A 15,929-nucleotide genomic window follows, 5' to 3' on the forward strand; every position below is an offset into this window, starting at 1 on the left:
CATTTATTAATTTTGTTTCCTAAAAACAAAGGGTTGCTAAACTAACTCTTTGGCTCAACTTACCTGGCACTCTCCCCTACATAGAAAGTTGTCTAAAGTGCATACAGATCTGGGCTTTAGTGATCTGTCTGATAGGATTGTGTGTCAAGGTTAGGGTCAAGGTTAGGGTCAATTCGAATTGAAGTCAGTCTATTCAGGGAGTAAACAGAAATTCTGAAAAATGGCATCTATTTTCTATTTCTACCAAAAAGCAAAAGCTATTTATTTTAAGTGACTTCAACTGAATTGACCCCAACCCTGATGTGTGTGTTGTCGTAGTTCTTCTTTTGAGCCAGGCAAATTTTGTGTACGAGAGATGGAGAGGAAATGATAAGGCTGTGAAAGTGCCTTCAGAAAGTATTCATACCCCTTGACTTATTCCACATTTTGTTGTTACAGCTTTAATTCAAAATGGATGGGGGTTACCCATCTACACACTATACCCCATAATGACAAAGTGAAAACATGTTTTTTTAAATATTGCTAATTTATTGGAAATTAAATACAGAAATATCTCATTTATATAAGAATTCACACACCTGAGTGAATACATGTTAGAATCACCTTTGGCAGCGATAAACAGCTATGAGTCTTTCTGAGTAAGTCTCTAAATTGGCAGATGGCAGTTTAAAGTGACTCAAATCCTAATTATTTGCATATCCGATTCGAATCTGTTCTTTTTTCCTGCAGTCTGAACAGCCAAAAAGCACATGGAATCAGATATTTCAAGCCACATTACAAACCAGCTTCGTCGGTGGTTTGAAGTCAAATACAAATCTGTTTCCTGGCCATGTGACTTGTTTGAACGGTCAAATCGGACATATTTGCCCTCAAGTTGTTTTTAGACTGTTTTTCGACATATCTTGTTGCTTACTAGGTACTCTGACAGTTTGACAATCACATGTGGTAGCTAACTAGCTTGTTAATTGTTTACAAACAAATTTGAGAATGTGCTAGAAAACTAAACAGCTACCTAGTAAGCTAGTTGGCTGTTGTGGCTAGCCAAAAGGGACTTGTTTTGAAAGTTGGATCGTCTTATCCTTTCAAGGTTTAAAAGTGTTCTTACTCTATGATTTGGAACATTCAAATTGCTACGTAGCTTCTGAGTGATAGGAAGCACAAGCACCACCACAAAACAGCCTACACAATTGTGCACACACCCATTATTACTGTGACAACTAGCATAGCCTTGTCAGCAAATGACTGCTGTCAGAACCAACACATCCAATTTGGTCACTTGTAATTAGCTGTTTGGACAGTCAGTAGTCAACACGGATTTGAAAAACAAACTCATTTGAGCATTAAGGCCTGCGGTGTGAAAAAGGCTGAAGAGCTTTGCACACCTGGGTTGTACAATATTTGTACATTATTATTTTTTATAATTATTCAAGCTCTGCCAAGTTGGTTGTTGATCATTGCTAGACAGCCATATTCAAGTCTTGCCATATATTTTCAAGCCAATTTTAAGTCAAAACTGTAACTAGACCCGTCTGGAACATTCAATGTCATCTTGGTAAGCAATTACAGTGTATATTTGACCTCGTGTTTCAGGTTATTGTCCTGCTGAAAGGTGAATTTCCATTTCTTTTTGTAAAAAAAATATCTCTAGTTCTTGCCGATAGCAAGGATACGCATAACATGATGCGGCCACCACCATGCTTGAAAATATGAAGAGTGGTACTCAGTGATGTGATTTTGTGTTGGATTTGCCCCAAACATAATGCTTTGTATTCAGGACATAAAGTTAATTTCTTTGCCATATTTTTTGCAGTTTTACTTTTACTTTAGTGCATTATTGCAAATAGGATGCATGTTTTGGAATATTTTTTTCCAGTACAGGTTTCCTTCTTTTCACTCTGTCGTTTAAGTTAGTATTGTAGATTAACTACAATGTTGTTGATCCATCCTCAGTTCTCTCCTATCACAGCCATTAAACTCTGTAATTGTTTTAAAGTGAACATTGGCCTCATGGTGAAATCCCTGAGTGGTATCCTTCCTCTCTGGCAACTCAGTTAGGAAAGGCGCCTGTATCTTTGTAGTGACTGGATGTCTTGATACACCATCCAAAGTGTAATTGATAGCTTCACCGTGCTCAAAGGGATATTCAACACTATTAAGCACTATTATTGCACACAGAGTCAGTGCAACTTTTTATGTGACTTGTTAAGCACATTTTTACTCCTGCACTTGTTTAAGCTTGCCATAATGCCTCTGCTGATCCCACAGATATTGTATGCAATAATCATGTGCCTATGAACCAGAGTTGCACTGAGGTGGTGTGCCCTAGTAGGAAGTCCATTGTGTGCAGCTCACCCTGCACTAGCATAAGCATGTCTACTTCTGCTATGCTTCCCAGTAAAGCAATGAAAACAATCAAACATCCCAGAAAAGTGCTAAAAAGTAGCCCACGTTAACATATGTAGCCTAAGAAACAAGGTTCATGAAGTCATTAACTAGTAACAGATGACATTCATATCTCTGAAACTCACTTAGATAATACCTTTGATACAGTAGTAGCAATACATGGTTATAACATCTACAGAAAATACAGAAATGTCAATGCAGGCAGTGCTGCGGTCTATATTAAGAACCACCGTCCTGTAAAGCTTAGAGAGGATCTCATGTTAAGTACTGTTGAAGTAATATGGCTACAGGTGCATCTGCCTCTCCTAAAGCCCAATCTTGTGGGAAGCTGCCATAGACCAGAAAGTGCTAACAGTCACTATCTGGATAATATGTGTGAAATGCTTGACAATGTATGTGATATCAACAGAGAAGTATATATTTCTGGGTGATTTTCAATATTGACTTGCTTTCATCAAGCTGCCCACTCAAGAAAAAGCTTCAAACTGTAACCAGTGCCTGAAATCTGGTTTGGGTTATCAGTCAACCTAACAGGGTAGTTACAAACAGCACAGGAATTAAATAATCAACATGTATTGATCACATCTTTACTAATGCTCTAGTGATCACAATATAGTAAACATATCTAGGAAAAAGAAAGTGCTGAAGGCTGGGCCTAATATAGTGTGAGGTCATACAATACGTTTTGTAATGATTCCTATGTTGATGATGTAAAGAATATTTGCTGGTCTATGGTGTGTAATGAGGAGCAACCGGATGCTGCACTTGACACATTTATGAAATTGCTTATTCCAGTTACTAATAAGCATGCACCCATTAAGAAAATGACTGTAAAAACTGTTAAATCCCCTTGGATTGATTAGGAATTGAAAACATTGTATGGTTGAGAGGAATGAGTCAAATAAGTCTGGCAGCAAAACCAATTGGCAAACATATTGCAAATTGAGAAATCATGTGACTAAACTGAATAAAAAGAAGAAACTATACTATGAAACAAAAATACATATTATAAAGAATGATGTTTTGAAGCGCCTTAATTTTGGGGTAAAAAGGCAAACTCGGCTCCATCATTCACTGAATCAGATGGCTCATTCATCACAAAACCCACTGATGTTGCCAACTAATGCTTTTTTTCATTGGCAAGATTAGCAAACTTGGGCATGACATGCCAGCAACAAATATTGACACTACACATCCAAGTATATCTGACCAAATTATGAGACAAGCATTGTAATTTTGAAATCCGTAAAGTGAGTGTGGAAGAGGTGAAAAATTGTCTCAACAGTGACAAGCCACCGGGGTCTGACAAGGTGGATGGAAAAGGACTAAGGATAATAGCAGACGATATTGCCACTCCTATTTCCCATATTATCAATTTAAGCCTACTAGAAAGTGTGTGTGCCTTCAGGCCTGGAGGGAAGCAAAAGTCATTCCGCTACCTAATAATAGTAAAGCCCGCTATACTGGCTCAAATAGCTGACCGATCAGCCTGTTGCCAACCCTTAATGAACTTTTGGAAAAAATTGTGTTTGACTAGATACAATGCTACAGTAAACAAATTGACAACAGACTTTCAGTAGGCCTATTGGGAAGGATATTCAACAAGCACAGCACTTAGTCAAATGACTGACTGGCTGAGAGAAATTGATAAAAAGATTGTCGAGGCAGTTTTGTTAGACTTCAACACTTAACAAAGAGCTGCAGTTAGTTTCAGAATAGGTGGCAAGGAGTAAGTTAGTCCTAAATATTTAAACTAAAAGCATTGTATTTGGGTCAAATCATTCACTAAATCTAAACCTCAACTGAATCTTGTAATGAATAATGTGGAAATTGAGCAAGTTGAGGTAACTAATCCAGTAACCCTGGATTGTAAACTGTCATGGTCAAAACATATTGATACAGTAGCTAAGATGGGGAGAAGTCTGTCCATAATAAAGCGCTGCTCTGCCTTAACAGCACTATCAACAAGGCAGGTCCTACAGGCCCTTGTTTTGTCGCACCTAAACTACTATTCAGTCGTGTGGTCAGGTGCCACAAAGAGGGACTTAGGAAAATTACAATTGGCTTAGAAAAGGGTGGCACAGCTGGCCCTTGGATGTACACAGATAGCTAACATTAATAATATGCATGTTAATTTCTCCTGGCTCAAAATGGAGGAGAGATTGACTTCATCACTACTTGTATTTGTGAAAGGTATTGACATGTTGAATGCACCCAGCTGTCTGTTTGAACTACTGGCACACAGCTCCGACACCTATGCATACCCCAGAAGACATGCCAACAGAGGTCTCTTCACAGTCTTCAAGTCCAGAACAGACTATGGGAGGCGCATAGTACTACATAGAGCCATGACTACATGGAACACTATTCCACATCAAGTAACTCATGCAAGCAGTAAAATTAGATTAGAAAAAACATAAAAATAAACCTTATGGAACAGCGGGGACTGTGAAGAGAGACAAACAGACACATGCATACACACACACACGATAGCATACGCACTATACACACACGTACACATGGATTTTGTGTTGTAGAGTAGTGGCCTGAGGGCACACACTTAATGTGTTGTGAAATCTGTTGTGAATGTATTGTAATGTTTTTAAAGCAAGTTGAGGTATAACTGCTTTAATTTAGTAGGATCCAGCAGCAGCTAATGGGGATCCATAATAAATACAATTAACTAAGGGTTGAATACTAATTGACTCAAGACATTTCAGCTTTTCAATTTTTATTAATAAAAAATATATACATAATTCCACTGTGACATGAGGTGTTGTGTGTAGGTCAAAGACACACAATCGGAATGTAATCCATGTACTGTGAAGTCCTGTGAGTGTATACTGTATATGGAGTAACACATTTAGGGCCCTTCTTGGGAGGGCCATTCTCACCCAGACCACATTAGAGTAGCTGACCCTCAACTGCAGTTTTAATAACTTCATCTTCGTATGCAGTCACTGCCATGTCTAAAGGTTTTTTTCCCTCTGTATACAAAATATACAATTGCTGAGATGGCACCTTTCTCACCTTCTGTCATGTAGCCTGCGAAGCAATCCTCTGCCTGTTATAGTCCTTGGTTACTCAGGAAGAGTTAAGTGAATGAACAGACGCAGCCACCTGTTTTTAGATTTCTATTGTTGTGGAAATTCTACACAGGGACACTTGAAATCAATCTTAAATTAATCATTGTTTATTAACAGTTAACTGGAGAGTTTCCAATAAACTTGATGCTGATCCTTTTAGAACTAGTCTACACCAGTAGCTATGGGTATATGGGGTCAGTTGGTTTTAATCCTTTCTCTGTTTCTCAGATAGGAGGTGGGAAGAACATCCACCCAGTGGTGACCAAGGTGGCCGAGGGTGTTATTGAAGAGTCCAGGGCTCTGCGTCTCCAACCCTTCAACGAGTACAGGAAGAGGTTCAACCTGAGGCCCTACACATCTTTCTCTGATTTCACTGGTAAGACTACATATTTAGAGTTTTGGAAATTCCGGTGATACTAAAGGCTTCTATAGAACCATTTAACGGCTGCATCATAAAAAGTTGCATGCGCAGTTGGTATTGTTATTAGTCTTTTATTAGGATCCCCATTAGCTGTTGCAAAAGCAGCATCTACTCTTCCTGGGGTCTACAGAAAACATGAAACATGACATAATACAGAACATTAATAGACAAGAACAGCTCAAGGACAGAACTGCATCAGTATTTATATTTTTTGTTTTACAAAAGGCACACGTAGCCTACATATCAATGCATACACAAATAGTTCGTAATCAGAAACCTCTTTGTTTACATAGCAGTGGATACGATCACATGCAACTTCAAATGCAGATCGTGTAAGTAAACTAACACTTAATCAGATGGTTATCGTCTACAACATTGCAGATGTCATGAGAGGCTTGATTACCTAGCAAGCCAGGGAGGCGATGTAAAATATCCCAAATAGAGCTAGATATAGCCAAAAATATAATATACTTGTTGATCATAGCTATAGCCAATAGTCTTGCTTGTTTTCATGGTAATCACTCACTCACTGTTAATTTGGTCAAGGTCTCGACATCAGAATTAGCTATCCTGCGACAGCTTTTTGATGTCGGGATGCGTGCGCATCAATCAAATGTGACGTTTGATAATAAACAGAAAATGGCTCTGGAATCGGATGCTCATCTGGGTACAGGAAGAGGTTCATGAATCCAAAAAGACAGCAACAACCATATGTATTTTCTAATGCATAGTTGCTCTTTTACTAATTAAAAAGTTGACTCGTTTCGACCTCAATTGATGAAGTGTCGACAAAGACTGATTTGCGGTCAAAAGAGCACCTACAGTGCCTTCAGAATGTTTTCTTGACTTTTCCACATGTTATTGTGTTACAGCCTGAATTTAAAATTTATTAAATTGAGATGTTGTGTCACTGGCTTACAATTTTTTAAATAAATTAATTAAAAAGGAAAGGCTGAAATGTCTTGACTTACATTTGAAGTCCGAAGTTTACATGCATTTAAACTCTGTTTTTCACAATTCCTGACATTTAATTCCAGTAACAATTCCCTGTTTTGGCCTCCTCCACGTCTCCTGATGTACTGGCCTGTCTCCTGGTAGCACCTCCATGCTCTGGACACTACGCTGACAGACACAGCAAACCTTTTTGCCACAGCTCGCATTGATGTGCCATCCTGGATGAACTGCACTACCTGAGCCACTTGTGTGAGTTGTAGACTCCCTCTCATGCTACCACTAGAGTGAGAGCACCGCCAGCATTCAAAAGTGACCAAAACATCCGCCAGGAAGCATAGGAACTGAGAAGTGGTCTGTGGTCACCACCTGCAGAACCATTCCTTTTTTGGGGGTGTCTTAATAATTGCCTAGAATTTCCACCTTTTGTCTATTCCATTTGCACAACAGCATGTGACATTTATTGTCAATCAGTGTTGCTTCCTAAGTGGACAGTTTGATTTCACAGAAGTGTGATTGACTTGGAGTTACATTGTGTTGTTTAAGTGTTCCCTTTATTTTTTTGAGCAGTGTACTTGCGTATTATTGTTTGTACAGATGCACGTGGTACCTTCAGGCGTTTGGTAATTGCTCCCAAGGTTGAACCAGACTTGTGGAGGTCTACAATTTTTTTTCCTGATGTTTTGACTGATTTCTTTTTATTTTCCCATGATGTCAAGCAAAGGGGCACTGAGTTTGAAGGTACACCTCCAATTGACTCAAATTATGTCAATTAGCCTATCAGAAGCTTCTAAAGCCATGACATAATTTTCTGGAATTTTTCATGCTGTTTAAAGGCACAGTCAACTTCGTGTATGTAAACTTCTGACCCACTGGAATTGTGGTACAGTGAATTATAAGTGAAATAATCTGTCTGTAAACAATTGTTGGAAAAATTACTTGTCATGCACAAAGTAGATGTCCTAACCGACTTGCCAAAACTATAGTTTGTTATCAAGAAATTTGTGGAGTGGATGAAAAACTAGTTTTAATGACTCCAACCTAAGTGTATGTAAACTTCCGACTTCAACTGTAAGTATTCTACCCATTTGTCATGGCGATCCTAAATAAGTTCAGGAGTCAAAATGTTCTTAACTTCTTATGGCTGCAGGGGGCATATTGAGTAGCCAGATTATATGTGCCCATTTCAAACGGCGTCATACTCAATTCTTGCTCGTAACTTATGCATATTATTATTACAATTGGATAGAAAACACTCTCTAGTTTCTAAAAACGTTTGAATTATTTCTCTGAGTGAAACAGAAATCCATCTGCAGCACTTTTCCTGACCAGGAAGTGAAATGTCAGAAATATATGCTCTGTTCAACCTCATGCCTATACATGGGCGTGTGACGTAGGAGTCTACAAACACTTCCTACGCCTTCCCCTGGTTGTCAAGATGTGGTGAGAAAAGAAATTTTGTGTCTATCTTGGTATGAGATGGAATAAAAGGTCTTTGTTTGACGTGACCGTCCAGTTCCTGTTTCTGGAGCGCGCGAAAGAGGACACGGAAATGGCTTCTGTTTAGCTGTGGTTATGAAAGACGAACATCTCCGTCTTAGATTTGATACATGTCACCATATCATCGTAACGTATGTTTTTTCAATATAGTTTAATTAGATTATTGAAACTTTTTCGGGAGTTTTGCCGTGTTCCGTTTTCTAACTTTGTTGACTTTGGAGTAATCCGTGTCACTTGGCAAGTGCCCATGCTATATGAAGAGGGATATTTGCCGTTCCAGATCAAAACAACGACTATTCTGGACAAAGGACACCTTATCCAACATTCTGACGGAAGACCACCAAAAGTAAGAAACATTTTATGATGCTATTTCTAATATCTGTCGTGCATGTTGACTGGTCGTGGGCGCCCAAGTTTTTCTGTCTATTGTGGCTATGCTAATATCACGCTACATTTTGTTTGCGCTGTAAAACATTTAATAAATCGGAAATATTGTCTAGAATCACAAGATGCCTGTCTTTCAATTGCTGTACACTATGTATTTTTCAGAAATGTTTTATGATGAGTAATTAGGTATTTGACGTTGGTGTCTGTAAATATTATGGCTGTTTTCGGTGCAATTTCTGATTGTAGCTGAAATGTAAACTATGAATTATACCTGAAATATGCAAATTTTTTGAAAAAAACATATGCTATACAATAAATATGTTATCAGACTGTCATCTGATGAGGTTGTTTCTTGGTTAGTGGCTATTTTTATCTTTATTTGGCCGAATTTGGGATAGCTACTGATGGAGTCATAAACTGATGGAGTAAGAATATTGGTGTCTTTTGCTAACGTGATTAGCTAATAGATTTACATATTGTGTCTTCCCTGTAAAACATTTTAAAAATCGGACATGTTGGCTTGATTCACAAGATGTGCACCTTTCATCTGGTGTCTTGGACTTGTTAATGTGTGAAAGTTAAATATTTAAAAAATATATATTTTTGAATTTCGCGCCCTGCACTTGAGCTGGATGTTGTCATAAGTGTACCGGTGTCGGGCTGCACCCCTAACAGGTTCTTAAGTCACATAATAAGTCACATGGACTCACTCTGTGAGCAATAATACACTACATGACCAAAAGCGCTCCTATTCATCCCAAAGGTGTTCGTTGGGGTTGAGGTCAGGGCTCTGTGCAGGTTAGTTAATTTCTTCCACATCGATCTCGACAAACCATTTCTGTATGGACCTCGCTTTGTGCAAGGGGGCATTTTCATGTTGAAACAGGAAAGGGCCTTCCCCAAACTGTTGCCACAAAGTTGAAAGCACAGAATCATCTTGTGGCATCCTCCACATCCAGATTCGTCCGTCGGACTGCCAGATAGTGACGTGTGATTCATCTCTCAAGAGAATGCATTTCCACTGCTTCAGAGTCCAATGGTGGCAAACTTTATACCACTCATGATGACGCTTGGCATTGCGCATGGTGATCTTAGGCTTGTCTGCGGCTGCTCGGCCATGTAAACTAATTTCATGAAGCTCCCAACGAACAGTTCTTGTGCTGACGTTACTTCCAGAGGCAGTTTGGAACGGTTGTAAGTTTTGCAACCGATGAGACTATTTTTACGTGCTACACGCTTCAGCACTCGGCGGTCCCGCTCTGTGAGCTTGTGTGGCCTACCACTTGGCGGCTGAGCCATTGTTGTTCCTAATGTTTCCACTTCACAATAACAGCACTTACAGTTGGCCGGGCAGCTCTAGCAGGGCAAACATTTTACGAACTGAAAGGTGGCATTCTATGACGGTGCCACGTTGAAAGTCTCTGAGCTTTTCAGTAAGGCCATTCAACTGCCAATGTTTGTCTATGGAGATTGCTTGGCTGTGTGCTCGATTTTATACACCTGTCAGCAATGGGGTATGTCTAAAATAGCCGAATCCACTTATCTGAAGGGGTGTCCACATACTTTTGTATATAGGGTGCATTCGGAAAGTACTCAGACCCATTGACTTTTTCCACATTGTGTTAAGTTACAGCCTTATTTTGAAAATATATGATATAGTTATTTTTTTCCTTCATCAATCTACACACTACCACATAATGACAAATCAAAAATGTTTTTTTAGTAATGTTTGCAAATGTATAAAACCCCCCAAAATAAAATGAAATCACGTTTACATACACTACCGGTCAAAGGTTTTAGAACATCTACTCATTCAGTTTTTTTTAACGTTTTTTTTTTTACTATTTTCTACATTGTAGAATAATAGTGAAGACATCAAAACTATTAAATAACACATATGGAATCATGTAGTAACCAAACAAGTTTTCAACAAATCAAAATATATTTGATTCTTCAAATAGCCCCTCTTTGCCTTGATGACAGCTTTGCACACACTTAGCATTCTCTCAACCAGCTTCACCTGGAATGCTTTTACAACAGTCTTGAAGGAGTTCCCACATATGCTGAGCACTTGTTTGCTGCTTTTCCTTCACTCTGCGGTCTGACTCCCAAACCATCTCAATTTGGTTGGGGGATTGTGGAGGCCAGGTCATCTGATGCAGCACTCACTTCTTCACAAATGCTTTTGGCTGTTGTCTGGGCCTCAGAATCCAGTTTCCCGGTATGTAGTGAGTGCCATTTGCCGGTATGTAGTAGTGCCTTTTGCATTTGAGACTAAATTCACTGCGATATCCAACTGCATTGAGGCGGATTGGAGGAGCTTGTTCACCTTGTTTGTCATTGTCAGTATCTCACACCATACGACACAGCAAATCAAGAAGCGGTAGGACCCAACTTCCTCTGCAAGTGCTTGTGCCTCCACTTTGGCCACAGGATTGTTGTGGTCGTCTGTCTGGCTTCCAGTAATGCCTCCCGAACCTCAGAAGCCTGATACCTGATTGCAGAACACTTTGGAGCCTACTTTCCCATCTTGTGTCACTCCATGACTTCACGATTATGTTCATGTGTTTCTTGAAAACACTCCATCTTTATGTGCCAGCTGAAAAGAAGGTGAAGAGCTTTTGCACTAAACCCAAATACATCTTTTGAAGATTTGGCAGCATCTGCAATGACAAGGTTTAGAGTATGTGCTACACATGGGACGAACACGGCTCTGGGATTTTTTTGGGGGCAGTTGTACTCCTTGGTGCTTGCTGAAGCTGCCAGTACTGGGTCTGTGTTAGTACTTGCTGAAGCCGGCTGTACTGGGTCTGTGTTAGTACTTACTGGGTCTGTGTTAGTACTTGCTGAAGCTGCCAGTACTGGGTCTGTGTTAGTATTTGCTGAATCCAGCTGTACTGGGTCTGTGTTAGTACTGTACTTGCTGAAGCTGCCAGTACTAGGTCTGTGTTAGTATTTGCTGAAGCCAGCTGTACTGGGTCTGTGTTAGTACTGTACTTGCTGAAGCTGCCAGTACTAGGTCTGTGTTAGTATTTGCTGAAGCCAGCTGTACTGGGTCTGTGTTAGTATTTCCTGAAACCGGCTGTACTGGGTCTGTGTTAGTATTTCCTGAAACCGGCTGTACTGGGTCTGTGTTAGTATTTGCTGAAACCGGCTGTACTGGGTCTGTGTTAGTACTGGCTGAAGCCGGCTGTACTGGGTCTGTGTTAGTATTTGCTGAAACCGGCTGTACTGGGTCTGTGTTAGTATTTGCTGAAACCGGCTGTACTGGGTCTGTGTTAGTATTTGCTGAAGCCGGCTGTACTGGGTCTGTGTTAGTACTGTATTTGCTGAAGCCAGCTGTACTGGGTCTGTGTTAGTATTTCCTGAAGCCAGCTGTACTGGGTCTGTGTTAGTATTTGCTGAAACCGGCTGTACTGGGTCTGTGTTAGTACTGGCTGGATGTGGATCAACTGAGTCTGTGCTTGTACTGGCTGATGATCCAGCATCTCCTCTACTGACAAACGTAAGCGTAGCACCTGCAAATTATAGATAACAATACTATTATTAATTTTATCAGCTGCATCAGGCCCATTCAAACTGTCTCCCCCAGATTTCCTTTTTATACATTTTCAAATATAAAATATTATTTATACTCTGACTTGGCTGAATGATGGTTATTATTTACTGAGAGATGTGCATCCATATTGCCCAGTACGCCCAGCTAATCAACATTTTAAATTCAATATATAAATCAATAGTCAATGTCAATCCATTGCTTTCCATCTTGCATTAGTCGAGAGTTGTAACTAAACCTTGACTGAGAGACTAGATAATCATTGTCTTGTTTTAAAATTATTTGCGCCTATGAGGAGTGCCATCACGCCCATATATTGTCTGGACTGGTCCCCACAGAGGTTGCTGCTGGAAAGCGCAAGTTTCATTTTGTGCACGCGCATATGAACGCATGTTCACACGCGACACGGTTATCTTTTCCGAACTGCAGTTTATAAACACTGTTGCCCCAAATAGTTGTATTTCATTCTCACTTTGTCAGGCACAAAGTCATAGAACACAGCTGTGGAAGTGGCTGGCAAGCAAGACACAGACAGACCAAGAGATGCTCTGCCCAGCTAGGTTAGCAAGACAGACAGACTAGAGAGAGAGATGCACTGCAAGCTAGCACATCAACTTAACGGTACTGTTATTTGATTACATCAAACTTGGAGAGGAGAGAACACAAGTTTACCTGATTTGCTGTTCCCGCAATTCACTCTGTTTTATTTTTTCTCTTTTCGTGACCAGAAGGATAGTTCAGCTTTATCCTCTCATTGAAGTTGTAAACATTGACACCCACTTTGACATGAGGGGGAGGCAGGGCCCTTGTGTAATTTGCGGGGCCCTACACAATTTCCGCAATGAATGTATAGGGCTGACCGGCTCTGATTTGGGGAGTTTCTCCCGGTCTTCTCTGCAGATCATCTCACGCTCTGTCAGGTTGGATGGGGAGAGTCGCTGCACAGCTATTTTCAGGTCTCTCCAGAGATGTTCGGACGGGTTCAAGTCCGGGCTCTGGCTGGGCCACTCAAGGACATTCAGAGACTTGTCCCGAAGCCACTCCTGTGTTGTCTTGGCTGCATGCTTAGAGTCGTTGTCCTGTTGAAGTGAACCTTCACGCCAGTCTGTGGTCCTGAGCGCTCTGGAGCAGGTTTTCATCTAGGATCGCTCTGTACTTTCTGCCATTCATCTTTCCCTCGATCCTGACTAGTCTCCCAGTCCCTTCCACTGAAAAACATCCCCACAGCATGATGCTGCCACCACCATGCTTCACCGTAATGATGGTGCTAGGTTTTCTCCAGACGTGACACTTGACATTCAGGCCAAAGAGTTCAATTTTGGGTCTGACCAGAAAATCTTGTTTCTCATGGTCTGAGAGTCCTTTAGATGCCTTTTGACAAACTCCAAGCGGGTTGTCATGTGGCTTCCGTCTGACCACTATACCATAAAGGCCTGATTGGTGGAGTGCTGCAGAGATGGTTGTCCTTTGTAAAGTTTCTCCCATCGGCCAGCTCTAGGAAGAGTCTTGGTGGTTCCAAACTTCTTCCATTTAAGAGTGATGGAGGCCACTGTGTTCTTGGGGACCTTCAATATGGCATAACATTTTTTGTACCCTTCCTCAGATCTGTGCCTCGACACAATCGGGTCTCGGAGCTCTACGGACAATTCCTTCGACCTCATGGCTTGGTTTTTGCTCTGAAATGCAATGTCAACTGTGGGACCTTATATAGACAGTTTTGTGCCTTTCCAAATCTTGTCCAAGTTGTTGAAACATCTCAAAGATGATCAATTGAAACAGGATGCACCTGAGCTCAATTTCGAGTCTCATAGCAAAGGGTCTGAATGCCTATCTAACTAGGGTATTTCTGTTTTTCATTTTTATACATTTGCAAACTTTTCTAAAAACCTGTTTGTCATTATGGGGTATTGTGTGCAGATTGAGGATATTTTTTAATCCATTTTAGAATAACGCTGTAACGTAACTAAATGTGGACAAAGTCAAGCGGTCTAAATACTTTCTGAATGCCCTGCATAGTGTAGTTTAACATGATTATTCTATGACTACCTCATCTCTGTACCCCACACATACCTTATAAGTCGAGCAGTGATTTTCAAACACCGAATCAACCACAAAGACCAGGGAAGTTTTCCCATAACTCGCAAAGAAAGGCACCTATTGATAGATGGGTAAACATGTTAAAAAGAAGACATTGAATATTCATTGATTATGGTGAGAAGTTAAAAATTACACTTTGGATGGTGTATCAATACACCCAGACACAACAAAAATAGGGTTCCCCCAGATTAGACGGGGCTTAGACTCTTATGGGTTAAGAAACCAACTGCAGTCTGTCGTCCTGTCATCTTAAACCAGTCTTCTCTTTAACTTCATGTGTTTCTGATGAACCCTTTTACGCTTCTTTACTGTATTGTATACACCCAAATGGTGGAACCAGCTTCGCCTTACCGTCGGGACAGCTGAGTCCCTGCGCAACTTTCGAAAAATTCTGAAAAACCTACCTCTTTACGAAGTACTGTATCCACAATTTTTTATCAATTTTAAAATAAGGCTGTAACATAACAAAATGTGGGAAAAGTCAATGGGTCTGAATACTTTCCGAATGCACTGTAGCTATCTTAAAATAAAGGCACTAACTGTAAGTCACTCTGGATAAGAGCATCTGCTAAATAACCAACATATAAATGTTGTATTAATTTGCTTTAAATGTGCCCTATCGGTGTAATTGTGCTGCAACTGAATAGCTCCTCTGGGACAATAAAGATCTATTCTATTGTTCTTAGGTGAGGAGGAGATAGCCAGGGAGCTGGAGGAGCTCTATGGTGACATCGATGCGCTGGAGTTCTACCCCGCCCTCATGCTGGAGAAGACACGCCCCAACGCCATATTTGGCGAGAGCATGGTGGAGATGGGAGCTCCGTTCTCCCTGAAAGGCCTTCTGGGTAACCCAATCTGTTCCCCCGAGTACTGGAAGCCCAGCACGTTCGGAGGCCAGACAGGCTTTGATATAGTCAACTCAGCCTCGCTGGAGAGACTGGTGTGTCTGAACAGTAAGTGGTGTCCGTACGTAGCCTTCAGTGTGCCTCCAGCCGGGCAGGAGCCGCCGCCAAGGAAACCGTCCACTGAACTGTAAGCTATAGTGAGTTTACTGTAATTCATGGTTACGTTAGTGTTGTTGTATGGTATTATTGTAATGCCCTTGCCCACCTTTGATGCCTGTACTGTATATTATGTTTACAATGCAAGGACTGCATTTATGAATCATCACCAAGTTCCCTATGTACATTGTACTTTGTGAACATGAAAAGTAGCCTGGATAAAAACTCATAAAATAGTCCGACAGTGAAATAGTCTGTAATACAGTTTATTTTATATTGATTTAGGTCTACATTACAGTACATCCATAATGATCTAACAATGGTCATTGATTTAACAGTATTTTTGCAAAAAGGTACAAACGAAAATCACATTGTGGAAACTGTATAATAGAATATTCTCAAATGAAGTACAGCAGTATTATTTTAACCTCTTGTTGGCCATTCTTGAGTAAATAAAAAATCTATTTGATACAGTACTGTTTTTGTTTGTTTTACTTCACAGTATGTGAATGTTAGATCTGTGTCAA

General features: G+C 40.4%; 1 protein-coding gene across 2 annotated transcripts in view; it reads left to right on the forward strand.

The window, feature by feature from the left end:
- ptgs1 (prostaglandin-endoperoxide synthase 1) overlaps positions 1–15,875 on the forward strand; it is a 47,055-nt gene extending 31,180 nt beyond the window's left edge. For both annotated transcript variants that reach the window (XM_055919192.1, XM_055919193.1), the window contains 2 exons: positions 5,718–5,865; positions 15,088–15,875. In XM_055919192.1, coding sequence (XP_055775167.1) covers positions 5,718–5,865; positions 15,088–15,437 — 498 coding nt within the window. In that variant the 3' untranslated portion in view covers positions 15,438–15,875. The remainder of the gene's footprint in view (positions 1–5,717; positions 5,866–15,087) is intronic.
- The last annotated feature ends 54 nt before the right edge of the window (positions 15,876–15,929 follow it).

Source organism: Salvelinus fontinalis, chromosome 4 (genome assembly GCF_029448725.1).
Source record: "Salvelinus fontinalis isolate EN_2023a chromosome 4, ASM2944872v1, whole genome shotgun sequence".
Lineage (NCBI taxonomy): Eukaryota > Metazoa > Chordata > Actinopteri > Salmoniformes > Salmonidae > Salvelinus > Salvelinus fontinalis.